Source organism: Nansenia antarctica (assembly GCF_963989245.1).
Source record: "Nansenia antarctica genome assembly, chromosome: 5".
NCBI lineage: Eukaryota > Metazoa > Chordata > Actinopteri > Argentiniformes > Microstomatidae > Nansenia > Nansenia antarctica.
The window spans coordinates 387,463-407,315 of record NC_137690.1 but is presented as its reverse complement, the minus strand read 5'-3'; the positions used below and the strand labels follow the sequence as shown (position 1 = coordinate 407,315).

Sequence of the window (19,853 nt, the reverse complement as noted above, 5' to 3'; positions counted from 1 at the left end):
GAGGTGGTCTGAGGGTGGAGGTGGAGGTGGAGGTGGCAGCGCCCCCTGCTGGGTGGAGGTGGTCTGAGGGTGGAGGTGGTGGTGGAGGTGGCAGCGCCCCCTGCTGGGTGGAGGTGGTCTGAGGGTGGAGGTGGTCTGAGGGTGGAGGGGGTCTGAGGGTGGAGGTGGTCTGAGGGTGGAGGTGGTCTGAGGGTGGAGGTGGTCTGAGGGTGGAGGTGGCAGCGCCCCCTGCTGGGTGGAGGTGGTCTCAGGGTGGAGGGGGTCTGAGGGTGGAGGTGGTCTGAGGGTGGAGGTGGTCTGAGGGTGGAGGTGGTGGTGGAGGTGGCAGCGCCCCCTGCTGGGTGGAGGTGGTCTGAGGGTGGAGGTGGTCTGAGGGTGGAGGTGGCAGCGCCCCCTGCTGGGTGGAGGTGGTCTGAGGGTGGAGGTGGTCTGAGGGTGGAGGTGGTAGCGCCCCCTGCTGGGTGGAGGTGGTCTGAGGGTGGAGGTGGTCTGAGGGTGGAGGTGGTCTGAGGGTGGAGGAGGTCTGAGGGTGGAGGTGGTGGTGGAGGTGGCAGCGCCCCCTGCTGGGTGGTGGTGGTGGTGGAGGGGGTCTCAGGGTCTCTCCAGGGCCGTGTTGAAGCCGTAGTGGCGGAACATGCCGGCCTTCAGGATGTGCTCAGAGAACCTCCGCTGACTCCCGTTAAACGTTGTCTGGAGGAAGGGGGGGGGGGAGCATGCGGCAGCGTGACTGAAAGCTGCTGCACCGTGTTTTGTTTTTACTCTTGGAATGATTAGCTGATTAGTCTCAGCTGACCTTAGGGACCTTGCGGGAATATAGGGTGGGAGGAGATCTGATATGTCTTTTGGTCCAAGACCATTTTGTGATTTGTATGTAATTAGGAGGATTTTGAATTCAATTCTCTGAGAGGCTGGTAGAGGCTGGTAGAGGCTGGTAGAGGCGGGTAGAGAGACTGGTAGAGGCTGGTAGAGAGACTGGTAGAGAGACTGGTAGAGATACTGGTAGAGAGAATGGTAGAGATACTGGTAGAGAGAATGGTAGAGATACTGGTAGAGAGGCTGGTAGAGAGACTGGTAGAGAGACTGGTAGAGAGACTGGTAGAGAGACTGGTAGAGACTGGTAGAGAGAGACTGGTAGAGAGGCTGGTAGAGAGACTGGTAGAGAGGCTGGTAGAGAGGCTGGTAGAGAGACTGGTAGAGAGGCTGGTAGAGAGACTGGTAGAGAGGCTGGTAGAGAGACTGGTAGAGAGACTGGTAGAGAGACTGGTAGAGATACTGGTAGAGAGAATGGTAGAGATACTGGTAGAGAGAATGGTAGAGATACTGGTAGAGAGGCTGGTAGAGAGACTGGTAGAGAGACTGGTAGAGAGACTGGTAGAGAGACTGGTAGAGACTGGTAGAGAGAGACTGGTAGAGAGGCTGGTAGAGAGACTGGTAGAGAGGCTGGTAGAGAGGCTGGTAGAGAGACTGGTAGAGAGACTGGTAGAGAGACTGGTAGAGAGGCTGGTAGAGAGGCTGGTAGAGAGACTGGTAGAGAGACTGGTAGAGAGGCTGGTAGAGAGACTGGTAGAGAGACTGGTAGAGAGGCTGGTAGAGAGACTGGTAGAGAGAGACTGGTAGAGAGACTGGTAGAGAGAGACTGGTAGAGAGACTGGTAGAGAGAGGGTGGTAGAGAGACTGGTAGAGAGACTGGTATAGAGAGACTGGTAGAGAGACTGGTAGAGAGAGACTGGTAGAGAGACTGGTAGAGAGACTGGTAGAGAGACTGGTAGAGAGGCTGGTAGAGAGACTGGTAGAGAGACTAGTAGAGAGACTGGTAGAGAGACTGGTAGAGAGGCTGGTAGAGAGACTGGTAGAGAGACTGGTAGAGAGAGACTGGTAGAGAGACTGGTAGAGAGGCTGGTAGAGAGACTGGTAGGGAGACTGGTAGAGAGACTGGTAGAGAGACTGGTAGAGAGACTGGTAGAGAGACTGGTAGCCAGTGTAGAGAGACTGGTAGAGAGGCTGGTAGAGAGACTGGTAGAGAGGCTGGTAGAGAGACTGGTAGAGAGACTGGTAGAGAGACTGGTAGAGAGAGGCTGGTAGAGAGGCTGGTAGAGAGACTGGTAGGGAGACTGGTAGAGAGACTGGTAGAGAGACTGGTAGAGAGGCTGGTAGAGAGACTGGTAGAGAGACTGGTAGAGAGACTAGTAGAGAGACTGGTAGAGAGGCTGGTAGAGAGACTGGTAGAGAGACTGGTAGAGAGACTGGTAGCCAGTGTAGAGAGGCTGGTAGAGAGGCTGGTAGAGAGACTGGTAGAGAGACTGGTAGAGAGACTAGTAGAGAGGCTGGTAGAGAGACTGGTAGAGAGGCTGGTAGAGAGACTGGTAGGGAGACTGGTAGCCAGTGTAGAGAGACTGGTAGAGAGGCTGGTAGAGAGACTGGTAGAGAGACTGGTAGAGAGACTGGTAGAGAGACTGGTAGAGAGACTGGTAGAGAGACTGGTAGAGAGACTGGTAGAGAGGCTGGTAGAGAGACTGGTAGAGAGACTGGTAGAGAGACTAGTAGAGAGGCTGGTAGAGAGACTGGTAGAGAGGCTGGTAGAGAGACTGGTAGAGAGACTGGTAGAGAGAGACTGGTAGAGAGACTGGTAGAGAGGCTGGTAGAGAGACTGGTAGAGAGACTGGTAGAGAGACTGGTAGAGAGACTGGTAGAGACTGGTAGAGAGAGACTGGTAGAGAGGCTGGTAGAGAGACTGGTAGAGAGGCTGGTAGAGAGGCTGGTAGAGAGACTGGTAGAGAGACTGGTAGAGAGACTGGTAGAGAGGCTGGTAGAGAGGCTGGTAGAGAGACTGGTAGAGAGACTGGTAGAGAGGCTGGTAGAGAGGCTGGTAGAGAGACTGGTAGAGAGAGACTGGTAGAGAGACTGGTAGAGAGAGACTGGTAGAGAGACTGGTAGAGAGGCTGGTAGAGAGACTGGTAGAGAGACTGGTAGAGAGAGACTGGTAGAGAGACTGGTAGAGAGAGACTGGTAGAGAGACTGGTAGAGAGACTGGTAGAGAGACTGGTAGAGAGGGTGGTAGAGAGACTGGTAGAGAGACTGGTATAGAGAGACTGGTAGAGAGACTGGTAGAGAGGCTGGTAGAGAGACTGGTAGAGAGACTGGTAGAGAGACTGGTAGAGAGACTGGTAGAGACTGGTAGAGAGAGACTGGTAGAGAGGCTGGTAGAGAGACTGGTAGAGAGGCTGGTAGAGAGGCTGGTAGAGAGACTGGTAGAGAGACTGGTAGAGAGACTGGTAGAGAGGCTGGTAGAGAGGCTGGTAGAGAGACTGGTAGAGAGACTGGTAGAGAGACTGGTAGAGAGACTGGTAGAGAGGCTGGTAGAGAGACTGGTAGAGAGACTGGTAGAGAGACTGGTAGAGAGACTGGTAGAGAGGCTTGTAGAGAGACTGGTAGAGAGACTGGTAGAGAGACTGGTAGCCAGTGTAGAGAGACTGGTAGAGAGACTGGTAGAGAGGCTGGTAGAGAGACTGGTAGAGAGACTGGTAGCCAGTGTAGAGAGACTGGTAGAGAGACTGGTAGCCAGTGTAGAGAGACTGGTAGCCAGTGTAGAGAGACTGGTAGCCAGTGTAGAGAGACTGGTAGAGAGACTGGTAGAGAGACTGGTAGAGAGACTGGTAGAGAGACTGGTAGAGAGGCTGGTAGAGAGACTGGTAGAGAGACTGGTAGCCAGTGTAGAGAGACTGGTAGCCAGTGTAGAGAGACTGGTAGCCAGTGTAGAGAGACTAGTAGGGAGACTGGTAGAGAGGCTGGTAGCCAGTGTAGAGAGACTGGTAGAGAGGCTGGTAGAGAGACTGGTAGAGAGACTGGTAGAGAGACTGGTAGAGAGACTGGTAGAGAGGCTGGTAGAGAGACTGGTAGAGAGACTGGTAGCCAGTGTAGAGAGACTGGTAGCCAGTGTAGAGAGACTGGTAGCCAGTGTAGAGAGACTGGTAGCCAGTGTAGAGAGACTGGTAGCCAGTGTAGGGATCTCAGGACAGAGGCTGCATCCTCCCGTGGCGTTTGATTGAACAGCATCACGTCACCTGACCACTGGAGGTCGTCATAACAAAGACATCAATATGCAAATGACTTCTAATGATCAAACTAATCAACTGAGGTTCATTTCACACATTTCCATATCGGTAATATTAGGCTATGTTTAATGACAATAATCATAATCATAATAATAATGATAATAATCATAAGAAGAAGAAGAAGAAGGATAATAATAATAATGATAATGATAATGATAATAATGATGATGATATATAAAAATAATAATAATAATAGCAATAATAATGGTAATAACAATAATATTAATGATAGTAATAATAATAATAATAATAATAATAATAGTAATAATAATGATAATAATAATGATAGTAATAATAGTAATAATAATGATAGTAATAGTAATAATAATAATGATAATAATAATGATAGTAATAATAATGATTGTAATGATAATAAAAGTAATAATACTACTAATAATAAAAGTGATAATGATAATAATAATAGTAATAATAAAAGTAATAATAATAATAATAATAATAATAGTAATAATAATAATGATAGTAATAATAATAATAGTAGTAATAATAATAATAATAGTAATAATAATATACATAATAATAATGATAATAATGATAGTAATAATAGTAATAATAACAATAATAGTAATAATAATAATGATAGTAATAATAGTAATAATAATAATAATAATGATGATAGTAATAATAATAATAATAATAATAACAATAATAATAATAATAGTAATAATAATAATAATAGTAATAATAATAATAATAATGATAGTGATGATAGTAATAATAGTAATAATAATAATAATAATGATGATAGTAATAATAATAATAATAATAATAATAATAATAGTAATAATAATAATAATGTAGGTTTTGTCTCACAGGCATCTGATGCACGGTGGGCGCCTGGCTGCCGTAGGCGCGGTTAGACGTCTGGTAGAGCGGGTGGCTGCTCTTCTGACTGGAACAGAACAACATCTGTTTATATATACATTTACATATAACAGGGTTCCCGTGCTGGTCTTAAAAAGCCGTTAAGTCTAAAATCAAGCAATCCGATTTATAAGGCCTAAAAGGGTCTTAAGCCTCAGTTATTAGGTCTAGAAAATGAGGTGCTAGGCCTAAAAAATGAGATTACCGGTAGGGTAAGATAGGTCTGAAATTAATAGGTCCAAAATTATATTCAAAGAGGTCTAAAAGGGTCTTAAATGTGACTTGTAGGAACCCTGTATAAACAAAATACAGCAGTAGACAGCGCAATGAGACACTTTATGCAGCTAGTCTCTCAACAGTACAGCTAGTCTCTCAACAGTACAGCTAGTCTCAACAGTACAGCTAGTCTCTCAACAGTACAGCTAGTCTCAACAGTGCAGCTAGTCTCAACAGTGCAGCTAGTCTCAACAGTGCAGCTAGTCTCAACAGTGCAGCTATGTCGGGGTACTGATATCAGACTCCTTGAGTGCAGCTAGGTCCCCAACAATCTGCTCACAACAATAACCAACCTAAACATAACAATGGTAGAAACAGAAACAATAGTAAATCCATCTACAGGAAGTATTCAGACGGCAGAGTGAAGACAGGGTCAGGGGTCAGAAGGTCATACCCAGTCAAGACACATGAGATTGACAAAAGAACAATTTATTTCCAGTGCCGAGCATAATTCATGTTTCTGAACTTTGCAATTCACATTCAGCTTCAACTGTGTTGTCTTTCATTGGTTGTTAGTTTTTTAAAATATAAAATGTTAACAAACTATTTTGTTATAAAACGTATAGAAAATGTGGGAGAAAAAAAACAAGTTTACCTCTTAAAACAAAGGCACATTTCAGAACTTTTCAATTGACAAATCAGTTTGAACTTTATTATAAAACAACTCAGGTTGTTTCACCTTTACATAAAATGAAATATAAATAATAACAAAAATAAATATACAGATACCAGACTTGACTGAAACAAACATCGGGCTTTCACACCAACAAGTCTGGAACCGGCCGGCGCGTTCCAACCAAAAATAAATTGGTTCGGACACAGAAAAGTTGATTCGCAGCAGGAACCAGAACGTAGAACAGTCACGTCGTCAGTGTGTCTATGACATCATCAGTGGGTGTGTCTATGACATCATCAGTGGGTGTGTCATATTCTAGGCTGCAGAGACCAGCAAGAAGGAAGGAGACAAAATGTAATCTAATCTAAATCTAATCATTAGTGATCAAAACAATTATCTAAAATGTAATTATTCTATCTTCCTCCCATGCTCAGCAAACATGCGCAAACGCAAATTTCATAAGCCATTTCTATTCCAGTAATGAAGCAGCTGGTTAGTAAGAGAACCCTGACGGTTCTGGTTACACTGGTATGAACGCTGATGGTTCTGGTTACACTGGTATGAACCCTGATGGTTCTGGTTACACTGGTATGAACCCTGATGGTTCTGGTTACACTGGTATGAACCCTGATGGTTCTGGTTACACTGGTATGAACGCTGATGGTTCTGGTTACACTGGTATGAACCCTGATGGTTCTGGTTACACTGGTATGAACCCTGATGGTTCTGGTTACACTGGTATGAACCCTGATGGTTCTGGTTACACTGGTATGAACCCTGATGGTTCTGGTTACACTGGTATGAACCCTGATGGTTCTGGTTACACTGGTATGAACGCTGATGGTTCTGGTTACACTGGTATGAACCCTAATGGTTCTGGTTACACTGGTATGAACGCTGATGGTTCTGGTTACACTGGTATGAACCCTGATGGTTCTGGTTACACTGGTATGAACCCTGATGGTTCTGGTTACACTGGTGTGAACCCTGATGGTTCTGGTTACACTGGTATGAACCCTGATGGTTCTGGTTACACTGGTATGAACCCTGATGGTTCTGGTTACACTGGTATGAACCCTGATGGTTCTGGTTACACTGGTGTGAATGCTGATGGTTCTGGTTACACTGGTATGAACCCTGATGGTTCTGGTTACACTGGTATGAACGCTGATGGTTCTGGTTACACTGGTATGAACCCTGATGGTTCTGGTTACACTGGTATGAACCCTGATGGTTCTGGTTACACTGGTATGAACCCTGATGGTTCTGGTTACACTGGTATGAACGCTGATGGTTCTGGTTACACTGGTATGAACGCTGATGGTTTACCAGACAGCACCAAGGTTCTGAGGTTCCAGAAGGTGAACGGTTCCTTGGTGGCGTGAAGCCCTGACAGTGGACTGCCACAACTCAGGAGTTGCTGTCTGGGGGGTGTGGTGGTCCAGGGGCTGTGGAGGTACAGTCCATCCTCTCAGCTGACAGGCCTTGGTGAGGGGGGGAGTAAGGGGGGTGATTAGGGGGGGCAGAAGAGGGGTGATTAGAGGGGTGAGGTGGGCTAGAAGGGGGGTGATCAGGGGCAGTAAAAGGTGGGCCCTGGGGCCTCAGGTACTGGAGCACCTGGATCATGAACTCCCGGTTCTCCTTGTCTCTCCTGTCCTCCGCCTCCATCCTCCTCATGTCAAAGTCGAGGCGTTTCCTCTCCAGGTCCATCCTGTCTCTCTCCACCTCTATTCTGTCTCTCTCCACCTCTATTCTGTTTCTCTCCACCTCCTTCGCCCATTCCAGCCTCTCCCTCTCATAGGCGTGGCTGTTGTCGCTCTGTGTGAGGCGGTCCAGGACCTTGTCCAGCGCCTCCATTATCTGGGGTTCTCTGCCGTTTCCATGGCAATGCGCTACGAAAACAAAATATATATTGTTTTTATTACTGTTTTGCAAATTCACTCAGAAATAACTTAACGTACACAGAATCTTTGACAACGAAGTATCTACAGCTAACCATGTAATAATAATAATAATAATAATAATAATAATAATAATAATGCATTTTATTTGTATTGCACTTTTCATTCAAAGGAATCTCAGAGTACTACAGAGTTAAAAAAACAAAAACAGCCTAAAAACACAATGGGCCGGTTTCACAGACAAGGCTTAAGCCTAATCCTAGACTAAAAACACAATAAGTTAAAAACATATATTTTTTAAAAACACAAAATAAATCACAAGAACAGGTTCAACAGTCAAAGGCCTTTTTGAATAAAAAAAATATCTCTCTTTATATATATATATATATATATATTCTCACTTTATAAGTTGTAAATATTGAGATGATTTTGTCTTGTGGTTACGTGTGTACATTGTGATAGTCATGTGTCATGTAATAATGTGTGTGTGTTTGATGTTTTGACACTGCTGGATTGAGCCTTTCCATCTGTACTGGCAACACATTCCACCGACCTTGGTCGTGTGGTCATGAAGCGACTCATTCATTCATTACTGATGTTGTTGTACTTACAATACTCGATACAATGTCCCTCATCTTCTGAACTCCTGCCGTTCTCCATCTTGACGTCTCCGGGGTTCATAGGTGGGAAACCTGAAGACAACAGTGAAGTTACCCTACTGTGCTACAGATCAACAGGAGATATGTTGTATTTCAATAAACGATAGAGAAATTGCTAAGAATAGTTTTTTATTGAATTATGCCTAGTTGCCTTATTAGTTGTCTGAAAATTGTCTGGATACTGCTAACTGTATCCTGTGTGTGTGTGTGTGTGTGATACTGCTAACTGTATCCTGTGTGTGTGTGTGTGTGTGTGTGTGTGTGTGTGTGATACTGCTAACTGTATCCTGTCTTATTTGTCACCTGTACTATTGCCTGTCGCCTTATTGTCTTGTGCTGCGATGTCAGGAACTGAAGCCTAAGAAATGTTACTGTCATACACTGGTGTAATGTGACAATAATAACAATAAACTTTAAACTTAACAAGCTAACTGCTATCTAGCTGGCCAACATGGACTGTGTGTCTAACTGTGTGTGTGGTTGGGTGTGTGTGTGTGTGTGTGTGTGTGTGTGTGTGTGTGTGTGTGTGTGTGTGTGTGTGTGTGTGTGTGTGATACTGCTAACTGTATCCTGTCTTATTTGTCACCTGTACTATTGCCTGTCGCCTTATTGTCTTGTGCTGCGATGTCAGGAACTGAAGCCTAAGAAATGTTACTGTCATACACTGGTGTAATGTGACAATAATAACAATAAACTTTAAACTTAACAAGCTAACTGCTATCTAGCTGGCCAACATGGACATTGTCTAACTGTGTGTGTGGTTGGGTGTGTGTGTGTGTGTGTGTGTGTGTGTGTGTGTGTGTGTGTGTGTACACAGAATCTTTGACAACGAAGTATCTACAGCTAACCATATAATAATAATAATAATAATAATAATAATAATAATAATAATAATAATAATAATAATAATAATAATAATAATAATAATAATAATAATAATAATAATAATAATAATAATAATAATAATAATAATAATAATAATAATAATAATAATAATAATAATGCATTTTATTTGTATTGCACTTTTCATTCAAAGGAATCTCAGAGTACTACAGAGTTAAAAAAACAAAAACAGCCTAAAAACACAATGGGCCGGTTTCACAGACAAGGCTTAAGCCTAATCCTAGACTAAAAAGCATCTTGAGTGGAGATTTTACATTGAAAGTGTTTTTTAGTCCAAGACTAGGCCTAAGCCTTGTCTGTGAAACTGGCCCAATAAGTTAAAAACATATATTTTTTAAAAACACAAAATAAATCACAAGAACAGGTTCAACAGTCAAAGGCCTTTTAAAAAAAAATAATAATAATAATTTTATAACCTGATTCTTACAGAATTGACCAGAACGTTAGTAGACATGAGAGCCCACCTTGTGGCTTGTGTTCAGCAGCAGGGGGGGGAGGAGGGGGGGGAGGGGGGGGGGAGGCAGTGAAAGCTGGGCTGGAGGCGTCGTCCTCAGCGTCACTCTCCCTCCACGGGCTCGCCGGCGTCTCAGGACTCCCAGAGGAAACCACTGAGGACGAACAACGCAGAGCAGAACTGACCACGTGACGCTGCGATGGTTCTGCATTGAGCTACAGAGACGCTTTAACATCTACATCTGATCTCTGACCCCTCCCACCCTGCTGACCCCTCCCACCCTGCTGACTCCTCCCACCCTGCTGACCCCTCCCACCCTGCTGACTCCTCCCACCCTGCTGACTCCTCCCACCCTGCTGACTCCTCCCACCCTGCTGACTCCTCCCACCCTGCTGACTCCTCCCACCCTGCTGACTCCTCCCACCCTGCTGACTCCTCCCACCCTGCTGACTCCTCCCACCCTGCTGACTCCTCCCACCCTGCTGACTCCTCCCACACTGCTGACCCCTCCCACCCTGCTGACTCCTCCCACCCTGCTGACTCCTCCCACCCTGCTGACTCCTCCCACCCTGCTGACTCCTCCCACCCTGCTGACCCCTCCCACCCTGCTGACTCCTCCCACCCTGCTGACCCCTCCCACCCTGCTGACTCCTCCCACCCTGCTGACTCCTCCCATCCTGCTGACCCCTCCCACCCTGCTGACTCCTCCCACCCTGCTGACCCCTCCCACCCTGCTGACCCCTCCCACCCTGCTGACTCCTCCCACCCTGCTGACCCCTCCCACCCTGCTGACCCCTCCCACCCTGCTGACCCCTCCCACCCTGCTGGCCCCTCCCACCCTGCTGACTCCTCCCACCCTGCTGACCCCTCCCACCCTGCTGACCCCTCCCACCCTGCTCACCACCTGTTTCAGCTGTTGCCCTCTGGACGGCGCTACCGATCCCTGGCCACCAAAACATCCCGTTTCAAAAACAGTTTTTTCCCCTCTGCTATAAGGACTCTCAACACCTGACTCACTGCACTAACCCTGCCACATGTACGGCACTTTGTAAGTTGTAAATATTGACTATGATTTTGTCTTGTGGTTACGTGTGTACATTGTGATAGTCATGTGTTATGTAATAATGTGTGTGTGTTTGATGTTTTGACACTGCTGGATTGAGCCTTTCCATCTGTACTGGCAACACATTCCACCGACCTTGGTCGTGTGGTCATGAAGCGACTCATTCATTCATTACTGATGTTGTTGTACTTACAATACTCGATACAATGTCCCTCATCTTCTGAACTCCTGCCGTTCTCCATCTTGACGTCTTCGGGGTGCATAGGTGGGAAACCTGAAGACAACAGTGAAGTTACCCTACTGTGCTACAGATCAACAGGAGATATGTTGTATTTCAATAAACGATAGAGAAATTGCTAAGAATTGTTTTTTATTGAATTATGCCTAGTTGCCTTATTAGTTGTCTGAAAATTGTCTGGATACTGCTAACTGTATCCTGTGTGTATGTGTGTGTGTGTGTGTGTGTGTGTGTGTGTGTGTGTGTGTGTGTGTGTGTGTGTGTGTGTGTGTGTGTGTGTGTGTGTGTGATACTACTAACTGTATCCTGTCTTATTTGTCACCTGTACTATTGCCTGTCGCCTTATTGTCTTGTGCTGCGATGTCAGGAACTGAAGCCTAAGAAATGTTACTGTCATACACTGGTGTAATGTGACAATAATAACAATAAACTTTAAACTTAACAAGCTAACTGCTATCTAGCTGGCCAACATGGACTGTGTGTCTAACTGTGTGTGTGGTTGGGTGTGTGTGTGTGTGTGTGTGTGTGTGTGTGTGTTAGCCTCACCTAGAACAGAGTGTGTGTGTGTGGTTGGGTGTGTGTGTGTGTGTGTGTGTGTGTGTGTGTGTGTGTGTGTGTGTGTGTTAGCCTCACCTAGAACAGAGTGTGTGCGTGTGCGTCTGCGTGTGTGTGTGTGTGTGTGTGTGTGTGTGTGTGTGTGTGTGTGTGTGTGTGCGTGCGTGTGTGTGTGAGTAGTGTGTGTGTGTGTGTGTGTGTGTGTGTGTGTGTGTGTGTGCGTGTGTGTGTGTGTGTGTGTACGCCCCCAATCAAGGACCCCAATTGAAATAAGCCAGTGGCTTTCTTGGGTTTTTATCCTGTTAGTTGACCTTGTAGGTAATATGTACTTTCATGTACCTACTTCTGCAAATCTTCTAATAAAGTTTTCAATCAATCAATCAATCACGCCTCACCCAGGACCGCGTCCAGCTCAGAGAAGTAGGGACACCTGGCGGGGTCTGCGCCTGCGCCGGGCTTCAGGCTGTCGCGATACTTCCTCCGCAGGTAGTCCAGCCGCTCCTTGCAGCGCGGCCAGCCCCCGAAGGCGCGCACGGAGGGGCAGCGCAGCAGGAGGTCGCGGTGGATGCGCTCCCACACGGCGCGGTTGTGGACCGTCTGGTCGAACTGCCTCTGGTACCGCGGGTCCCCCCACACGGCCAGCAGGCCCAGGGTCTCCCCGCGGGTCCAGTGGCGGTTCTTCTTCTTCTTGGCCGCCATGTTACTTTTTGCTGTTTCTGTTACACAGAGCCATGACGTCATATCCGGGGAATGTCTTCTTCTTCTTCTTCTGTCGGGTTTAACGGCAGCTCCAGCTCTACTGCCATCTGCTGGATGTATTGGGTGTGTTCGTAAATACGCTCTGGAAATCTGCTCTGGTTTCAACGACAGATTAGAGAGATTTCTGTCCAAATCTATGTCTGTATCTATCTATGTCTATATCTATCTATGTCTATATCTATCTATGTCTATATCTATCTATGTCTGTATCTATCTATGTCTGTATCTATCTATCTATGTTTGTCAACATTAATATCACAAGAAAAGAGGATATTACATACCTGGGCTCCATCTTAGAGGCAAATCTTTCCGGAGATAAAATGGCAGCAAAAGTAATCAAAAAAGTGAACCATAGAACTAGATTCTTGTACAGGATATCCTCACTTGTCAGTAAAAACACACTGAGGACCCTATCAGGAGCTCTCATTCAATGTCACTTCGACTATGCCGTAACATCATGGTACTATAGAACCACAAAGGCCCACAAAACAAGACTCCAGACAGCCCAAAATAAACTGGTTAGGCTTCTGCTAGGCCTCAACCCTAGGACACATCTAACCGCTGCTCATTTTTTGAGCCTTGATTGGCTACGAGTAGTTGACAGAGTGCAGCAGCTTGCACTGGGCCTGGTCTTCAAGATACGCTACACCACAAAGACACCCAAGTACCTGTCAACATATTTCCAAAAAGTGAACAACGTCCACACATACAACACCAGAGGAAGCTCCACGAACCACGTTCAACCGCGTTGCACCACAAACAAGGGGTTAAACTCGTTTGCAAACTATGCAGTAAAAATGTGGAACGCCCTTCCTATAATCTTTTTTTTTTGTTTTTTTGTTTTTTTCAGATTTTATCCCTTTTTCACCCAATTTGGTAGCCAATTGAACCCAACCTAGCAACCCCTGCCTATTGCATAGGATCCGCCGCACGACCCCGTGGCCGGCAGTCCCAGAGGAGGGCGCCAGGCAGACTAGCTGACTGGCTCCTCGAGCCCAGCACCGTTATTCCGGCACCTAGGGGGCGGTGTTGCGCGACGGATCCTTGTCCGGAAATACTCCTATACCCGCCCTCGGGAGCGGCCGCCCAATATGCCGTTCCCCGTGTGTGCCCCAGCCATATCCGGATCTGGCGAGCTGGGATTCGAACCCAGTCCCCGGTGGGCAGCATGCACTAGTGGCTAGTGCTTAGACCGCTACACCACCGTGGGGCCCCCCTTCCTATAATCTTAAAGGAGTGCAAAACACTGCCCACCTTCAAAACCACTCTCAAAAAACATTTACAGGAGGCTGCAATCCGTAACTGGACCCTCTAAATCAAAAATCAGATTAAAAGACCCGAACTACCCACTGTACATACTTTGTGTTTTGTCCCCCGCCCCCACCTGTGGTGTATGTCCCCACCTGTCCTACCCGCTGTACATACCTGATGTTTTGTTGTATTGTTCTTACCATGATGGATGTATTTTTATCTTGTAGATAGTAATAGTTATTTGTCTGTATTATCTTGTAGATAGTACTAGTTTTTTTTTTCTTTGTCTGTCTTACATGTAACGATGAATTGAGAATCAAGGACCCCAATTGAAATAAGCCAGTGGCTTTCTTGGGTTTTTATCCTGTTAGTTGACCTTGTATGTAATATGTACTGTCATGTACCTACTTCTGCAAATCTTCTAATAAAGTTTTCAATCAATCAAATATGTCTATATCTATCTATGTATCTATCTATGTCTATATCTATCTATGTCTATATCTATCCCAAGATGGCCGCGCGCTTAGACGCTGAGGCTCGGGGGGCGACCACACTGGTGTTTCTTTGTGTTTTTAATTACCTTTATATGTTCACTCTTTCCTAAATTTCGTTGTTTGGTACCTGTACTGTAACAATGACAAATAAAGTCTATCTATCTATGTATCTATCTATGTCTATATCTATCTATCTATGTCTATATCTATCTATGTCTATATCTATCTATCTATGTCTATATCTATCTATGTCTGTATCTATCTATGTCTATATCTATCTATGTCTATATCTATCTATGTCTATATCTATCTATCTCTATATCTATCTATGTCTATATCTATCTATGTCTGTATCTATCTATGTCTATATCTATCTATGTCTATATCTATCTATCTCTATATCTATCTATGTCTATATCTATCTATGTCTGTATCTATCTATGTCTATATCTATCTATGTCTATATCTATCTATGTCTATATCTATCTATGTCTATATCTATCTATGTCTGTATCTATCTATGTCTATATCTATCTATGTCTGTATCTATCTATGTCTATATCTATCTATGTCTATATTTTTTTGTTTTGTTTTTTCAGGCGCCGTGGTGTCAGATCGGTGCTCGGTATCGGCAAGTACTGCACGGTCAGGTATCGGTATCGGGATCGGGATCAAAAAATGGTATCGGAACAACACTAATATATATATATATATATATATACATAAGCGTGAGAAAGCAGTGCTTTTATTCAAAGCTTTGAAAAGATTTTCATTACTGCTATGTTTTTATTCACACATTGTGACATTTGTTGGCACATTTGTTATTCACAAATCTTCATCCATACTTCCAAATAATTTTGTATTTATTAAAAGAATGTTTTACAAATACAAATCAAGAGGTGTTTGTATGTGAAAAGCCAATTATACAGTATGTGTGCTTTGTGTTTTTTTAAATTATTTGCAATAATATCAGCAGTAATGTATCTCCATATGAGACGATTTCTATTCATAGAGTGTGATCCAACAATAATGTAACCATACAGAATAGTGCATCTCTAGTATGTAACCATACAGAAGAGTGCATCTCTAGTATGTAACCATACAGAAGAGTGCATCTCTAGTATGTAACCATACAGAATAGTGCAAATTAAACTAGTTAGTGAAATCAAAATCCGATGTTGCAAACAGAATGGCAATTTTTATCTGAATCAGTTTGAAGAAACAGAATGGCTGCACACAGACATGTCAATCATGGATTTTTTTCAGAATAATAACGAGCAACTTCGGGAAGAATCTATATCTCTTTCCATCTCATTATTTGTGTTTTCACAAATGTGTTTGTGTTTTCACAAATAACATATTCGTATTTGGGTACATGCCTAGTTAGTAATGGCTATTTAAAGAACAATAGTTTATCCTGGCCCATAGACTACCTTCAAGGTACAGAATCATCTGACTATAAGGTGTAACAAAGTGAGGTACCCCTTTAAACAAAAAGGGAGTTAAAAGGTGTAGGGTGAAACCTATTTTAAGTAAGACTCTTTCTCTGAAGGCCATGGATGGTGTTTACTGCTGGGGATCATAGAATATCAACAGCTATAGTTCCTCAAGCATTACAGTACATGGGAAACTGTACAGCAATTTCCTGTGGATGCAGTTAGGTTCCTACTGTATTATAAATAAATGTATTGGAGTAATAGGTGTTTTACTTGTATAAGCGAAGAACCCCCCTTGTGCCAGTGCAATTGCTATGAGGAAATGTCATAGTTGCTCATGGTGAAAACCCTATTACAATGCTAAAACCTTCATTCAGAGAATGCCATAAACTACCATAATGCATTTCCAAACCATGGGGGGGATGAGACACTCAGACCTATCCTTCAATCCTTCTTTTTTGTCTGTCTTACATGTAACGATGAATTGAGAATCAAGGACCCCAATTGAAATAAGCCAGTGGCTTTCTTGGGTTTTTATCCTGTTAGTTGACCTTGTATGTAATATGTACTTTCATGTACCTACTTCTGCAAATCTTCTAATAAAGTTTTCAATCAATCAATCAATCAATCTATATCTATCTATGTCTGTATCTATCTATGTCTATATCTATCTATGTCTGTATCTATCTATGTCTATATCTATCTATGTCTGTATCTATCTATGTCTGTATCTATCTATGTCTATATCTATGTCTATATCTATCTATGTCTGTATCTATCTATGTCTATATCTATCTATGTCTATATCTATATATGTCTGTATCTATCTATGTCTATATCTATCTATGTCTGTATCTATCTATGTCTATATCTATCTATGTCTATATCTATGTCTATATCTATCTATGTCTGTATCTATCTATGTCTATATCTATGTCTATATCTATCTATGTCTATATCTATCTATGTCTATATCTATCTATGTCTGTATCTATATCTATATCTATCTATGTCTGTATCTATCTATGTCTGTATCTATCTATGTCTGTATCTATCTGGGTCATTTTTTTTATACGGTGACTTTTCCGTCCCCAGTACTAAATCATGTTGTATTTTGTCTAAATTTGGACAAATACTAATTCCATTAGGTTTTTCATGTATAGTCAATTGTTATTTATTATGAATACAATGATATGGGCTTCTATGTTGTTGTTTTCTACATTTTAAAAGCTTTGGTTAAAGATGTAAATTTGATTTTGCATGGGATTTGGGATGTCCCCAGTGTCGTTCATTCAACTTCAATCCCAAAAATAACAATTAAAAACATATACATTTCCAAATATGTTATTATTATTTCATTTTCCTGATCAATATCTATTGAAATCAAATATAGTTTTTATCCATTTTTTTTTTATTTTGTACAAAAAATTATGATTTTGCTTACAATATTGCTTGTCCCTGCGATCACTGTCCATCCTGTTATTCTGTGTTAATGTCCCTTTTAAAAGAAAACCATATTTCTCAATCACATCACTCTCATGAGGTGACATCACATCAGTGGAGGGGATTTCAAATGTGGTAAGCTGTGTGATTTTCTACCTCTTTTACCATCTGATTTTTATGTTTTTATCCAGTGAGTTTAATGTGGTTGACCATAACGTGTCCACCCTGTTATGCCTAAATATTGAGGAGATCAATCAAATTGAATAATAAAAAAAAAAGTATTTAGTGCAAATTAGATTCCTCATCAAGTATTCATGGTCATTCTATGCATTATGCTAACACAGGCAGGCTAAAGGCTAACTTTAACTCAAAAAGTCCACCCTGTTAGTGTCCACCCTGTTATGTGTCCACTCTGTTCTGGAGACACTCGCCCTATTCAACTACAGAGGGTATTCTAAATAAAATAAAATTTAGGTGCCTGAGCTCGACCACTATGTTTTTCAGCAAGCTAGATATGTCCTTCATATAATAGAACATTAAAATATAGATAAATCAACAATTTATTTTTCACAAGTTATGAAGTCCAAATGGCACCGTATTTAAAAAATGACCCATCTATGTCTGTATCTATCTATGTCTGTATCTATGTCTGTATCTATCTATGTCTATATCTATCTATGTCTATATCTATCTATGTCTATATCTATCTATGTCTATATCTATCTATGTCTATATCTATCTATGTCTATATCTATCTATGTCTGTATCTATCTATGTCTGTTTACGGGGAGTAGATCCTCAACATGTCGTTCATCGGTTTAAATGCAGAATATGCAGCAGCTTGGTGGCAGTTCAGCCACATTAGTGGTTATGGTGTATGATGTCATAACCATTTTTACTTTAGACTTTTGCTTTGGGTGATTTATGTTTCATGCTTTTGAGTTATATTTAGATTTCATGATGAATGTTTTATGTTACGTGTTTGGTTATTTCATGATGAATGTTTTATGTTACGTGTTTGGTTATTTCATGATGAATGTTTTATGCCTAACTCACTGTCATAGGAAATCAATGAGTTGCACCTGGGCCGATGGAAACAGGTTAGTTTGGTCAAACACTGTTTCTGACCCCAGACCCGCTGGACCTTGGCCAGTTTTTCTTACCTGTGTTTCGTTTGGATATATGGGTGTCGTTTGGATACGGACAATAAACTACTGCTTTTTTTTTTTTTTACAAGGACAAGGAATACAAGGACTGCGGAGTGCGTTAATATCCAGTGACCAACTATTACTGTTTTACATGTTACATGTGAATGGAGACAGTGGGACTGTGAACTCTGTCAATGTTGATTATCCTGTCAAATCTGTTAAACATGGAGAATAAAGACGAGAATAAAGTGAAATAAACGCGCTTTTGGAGGCTGGAGATACAGATGAGGAGGTTATAGTAAACATAGTAGTAGTAAGCTACTCACTCATTGTTTTTCAAAAGAAAACAAAAACACTGTAATGTAATTCTTCTTCCAGCCCCAATCTCCCTGATCTCCCTGATCTCCTTCTCTTACTGCCTCTGTCTCCTCACTCCTCTGTCACACTGGACCTGGTTATCACCATGAAGTCGTTTCTATGTAGTGAACTCGGATATTATTAATTGAGTTTGTCCAACTTCAGGGTTGGGGTTGGAACTCACCTGTAGCCATGGAAACACTGCGGGTTGTTGAAGCGCTCTGGCAGGTTCTTGTCCACCTTATAAACATCGCTGGTTTTAATGTGCGTGTTTCCTCTCTCATCTGAGGGACCAGGGTCCAGGACTCTCTCATCTGAGGGACCAGGGTCCAGGACTCTCTCATCTGAGGGACCAGGGTCCAGGACTCTCTCATCTGAGGGACCAGGGTCCAGGACATGCTGTGTGTCCATGGTGGTGAAGATAGGAACCCAGAAACAGACAGAACCAACCACGGTTGCTATGGACGGTTGCTATGATTACTACCAACACTGTTACTAGCGCGGTGACGTCATCCCCCTCTCATTCCGCATTCGTTTGATTCGATTTTTTTGATTTTTAAAAAAAATAAAAACGTTTATTTGTATAGCACTTTTCCTCCAAACGTTGTAATTATGAGACACAAATGTTAATGTATTTGACACAATATACAGGACACAATGTAATGCAATTCGTTATGGTAAGCAACTCCTCAACAACGCAACAATCAGACAATATCAATGTAAATTTGCAGCAATGTCATAATAACAAAAATGAAGAAAACAACACAAACTAACAGACAAATAAACTGTCTGACTGTCTACAAACTAACACAGACATGCTGCTGAACATTGCTTGGATAGAGGATAGTGTCCTAAATAATGATCTAACTAATGAGATATACCGTAATCAGCTGATAATGGAACCATAACACAATGATTCTGCAAAAAATATTTGTAATGTCATTATCACATTATCTTAGGCTGTTCGCATTTAATAATTAATGAATACTAGTTAATAGCAACTTCAAATTATAAACAAAATGAAGGGACAATGATAATGTATTTTCAGTTTTATTGGGTTAAAACAATCATAGACAAACAATCATAGACAAACAATCATAGACAAACAATCATAGACAAACAATCATAGACAAACAATCATAGACAAACAATCATAGTCAAACAATCATAGTCAAACAAACCAAAAACGTGTTATGTCCTATGCACCAACCTCACCAAGTCAATTTCCTGTAGGCCTATGTGCAAAATACTTGGCCAAATAAAGTAAATCTGATTTTATTTTTGGTCAATTTCCAATCTTGTGTTA

The 19,853-nt window shown here is 42.6% G+C and overlaps 2 protein-coding genes across 2 annotated transcripts; both read right to left on the bottom strand.

The window, feature by feature from the left end:
* Positions 1-591: 591 nt before the first annotated feature.
* Positions 592-18,958, bottom strand: pierce1 (piercer of microtubule wall 1; the record flags this gene model as incomplete). The annotated part of the gene is made up of 3 exons (XM_080532870.1): positions 592-690; positions 4,944-5,022; positions 18,732-18,958. 3 exons carry the CDS (start codon positions 18,956-18,958, stop codon positions 592-594), a joined length of 405 nt encoding a protein of 134 aa, XP_080388996.1.
* LOC308158610 (uncharacterized protein) lies at positions 8,370-12,358 on the bottom strand (the record flags this gene model as incomplete). The annotated part of the gene is made up of 4 exons (XM_080532267.1): positions 8,370-8,479; positions 9,814-9,957; positions 11,060-11,140; positions 12,055-12,358. 4 exons carry the CDS (start codon positions 12,356-12,358, stop codon positions 8,370-8,372), a joined length of 639 nt encoding a protein of 212 aa, XP_080388393.1.
* Positions 18,959-19,853: the final 895 nt, after the last annotated feature.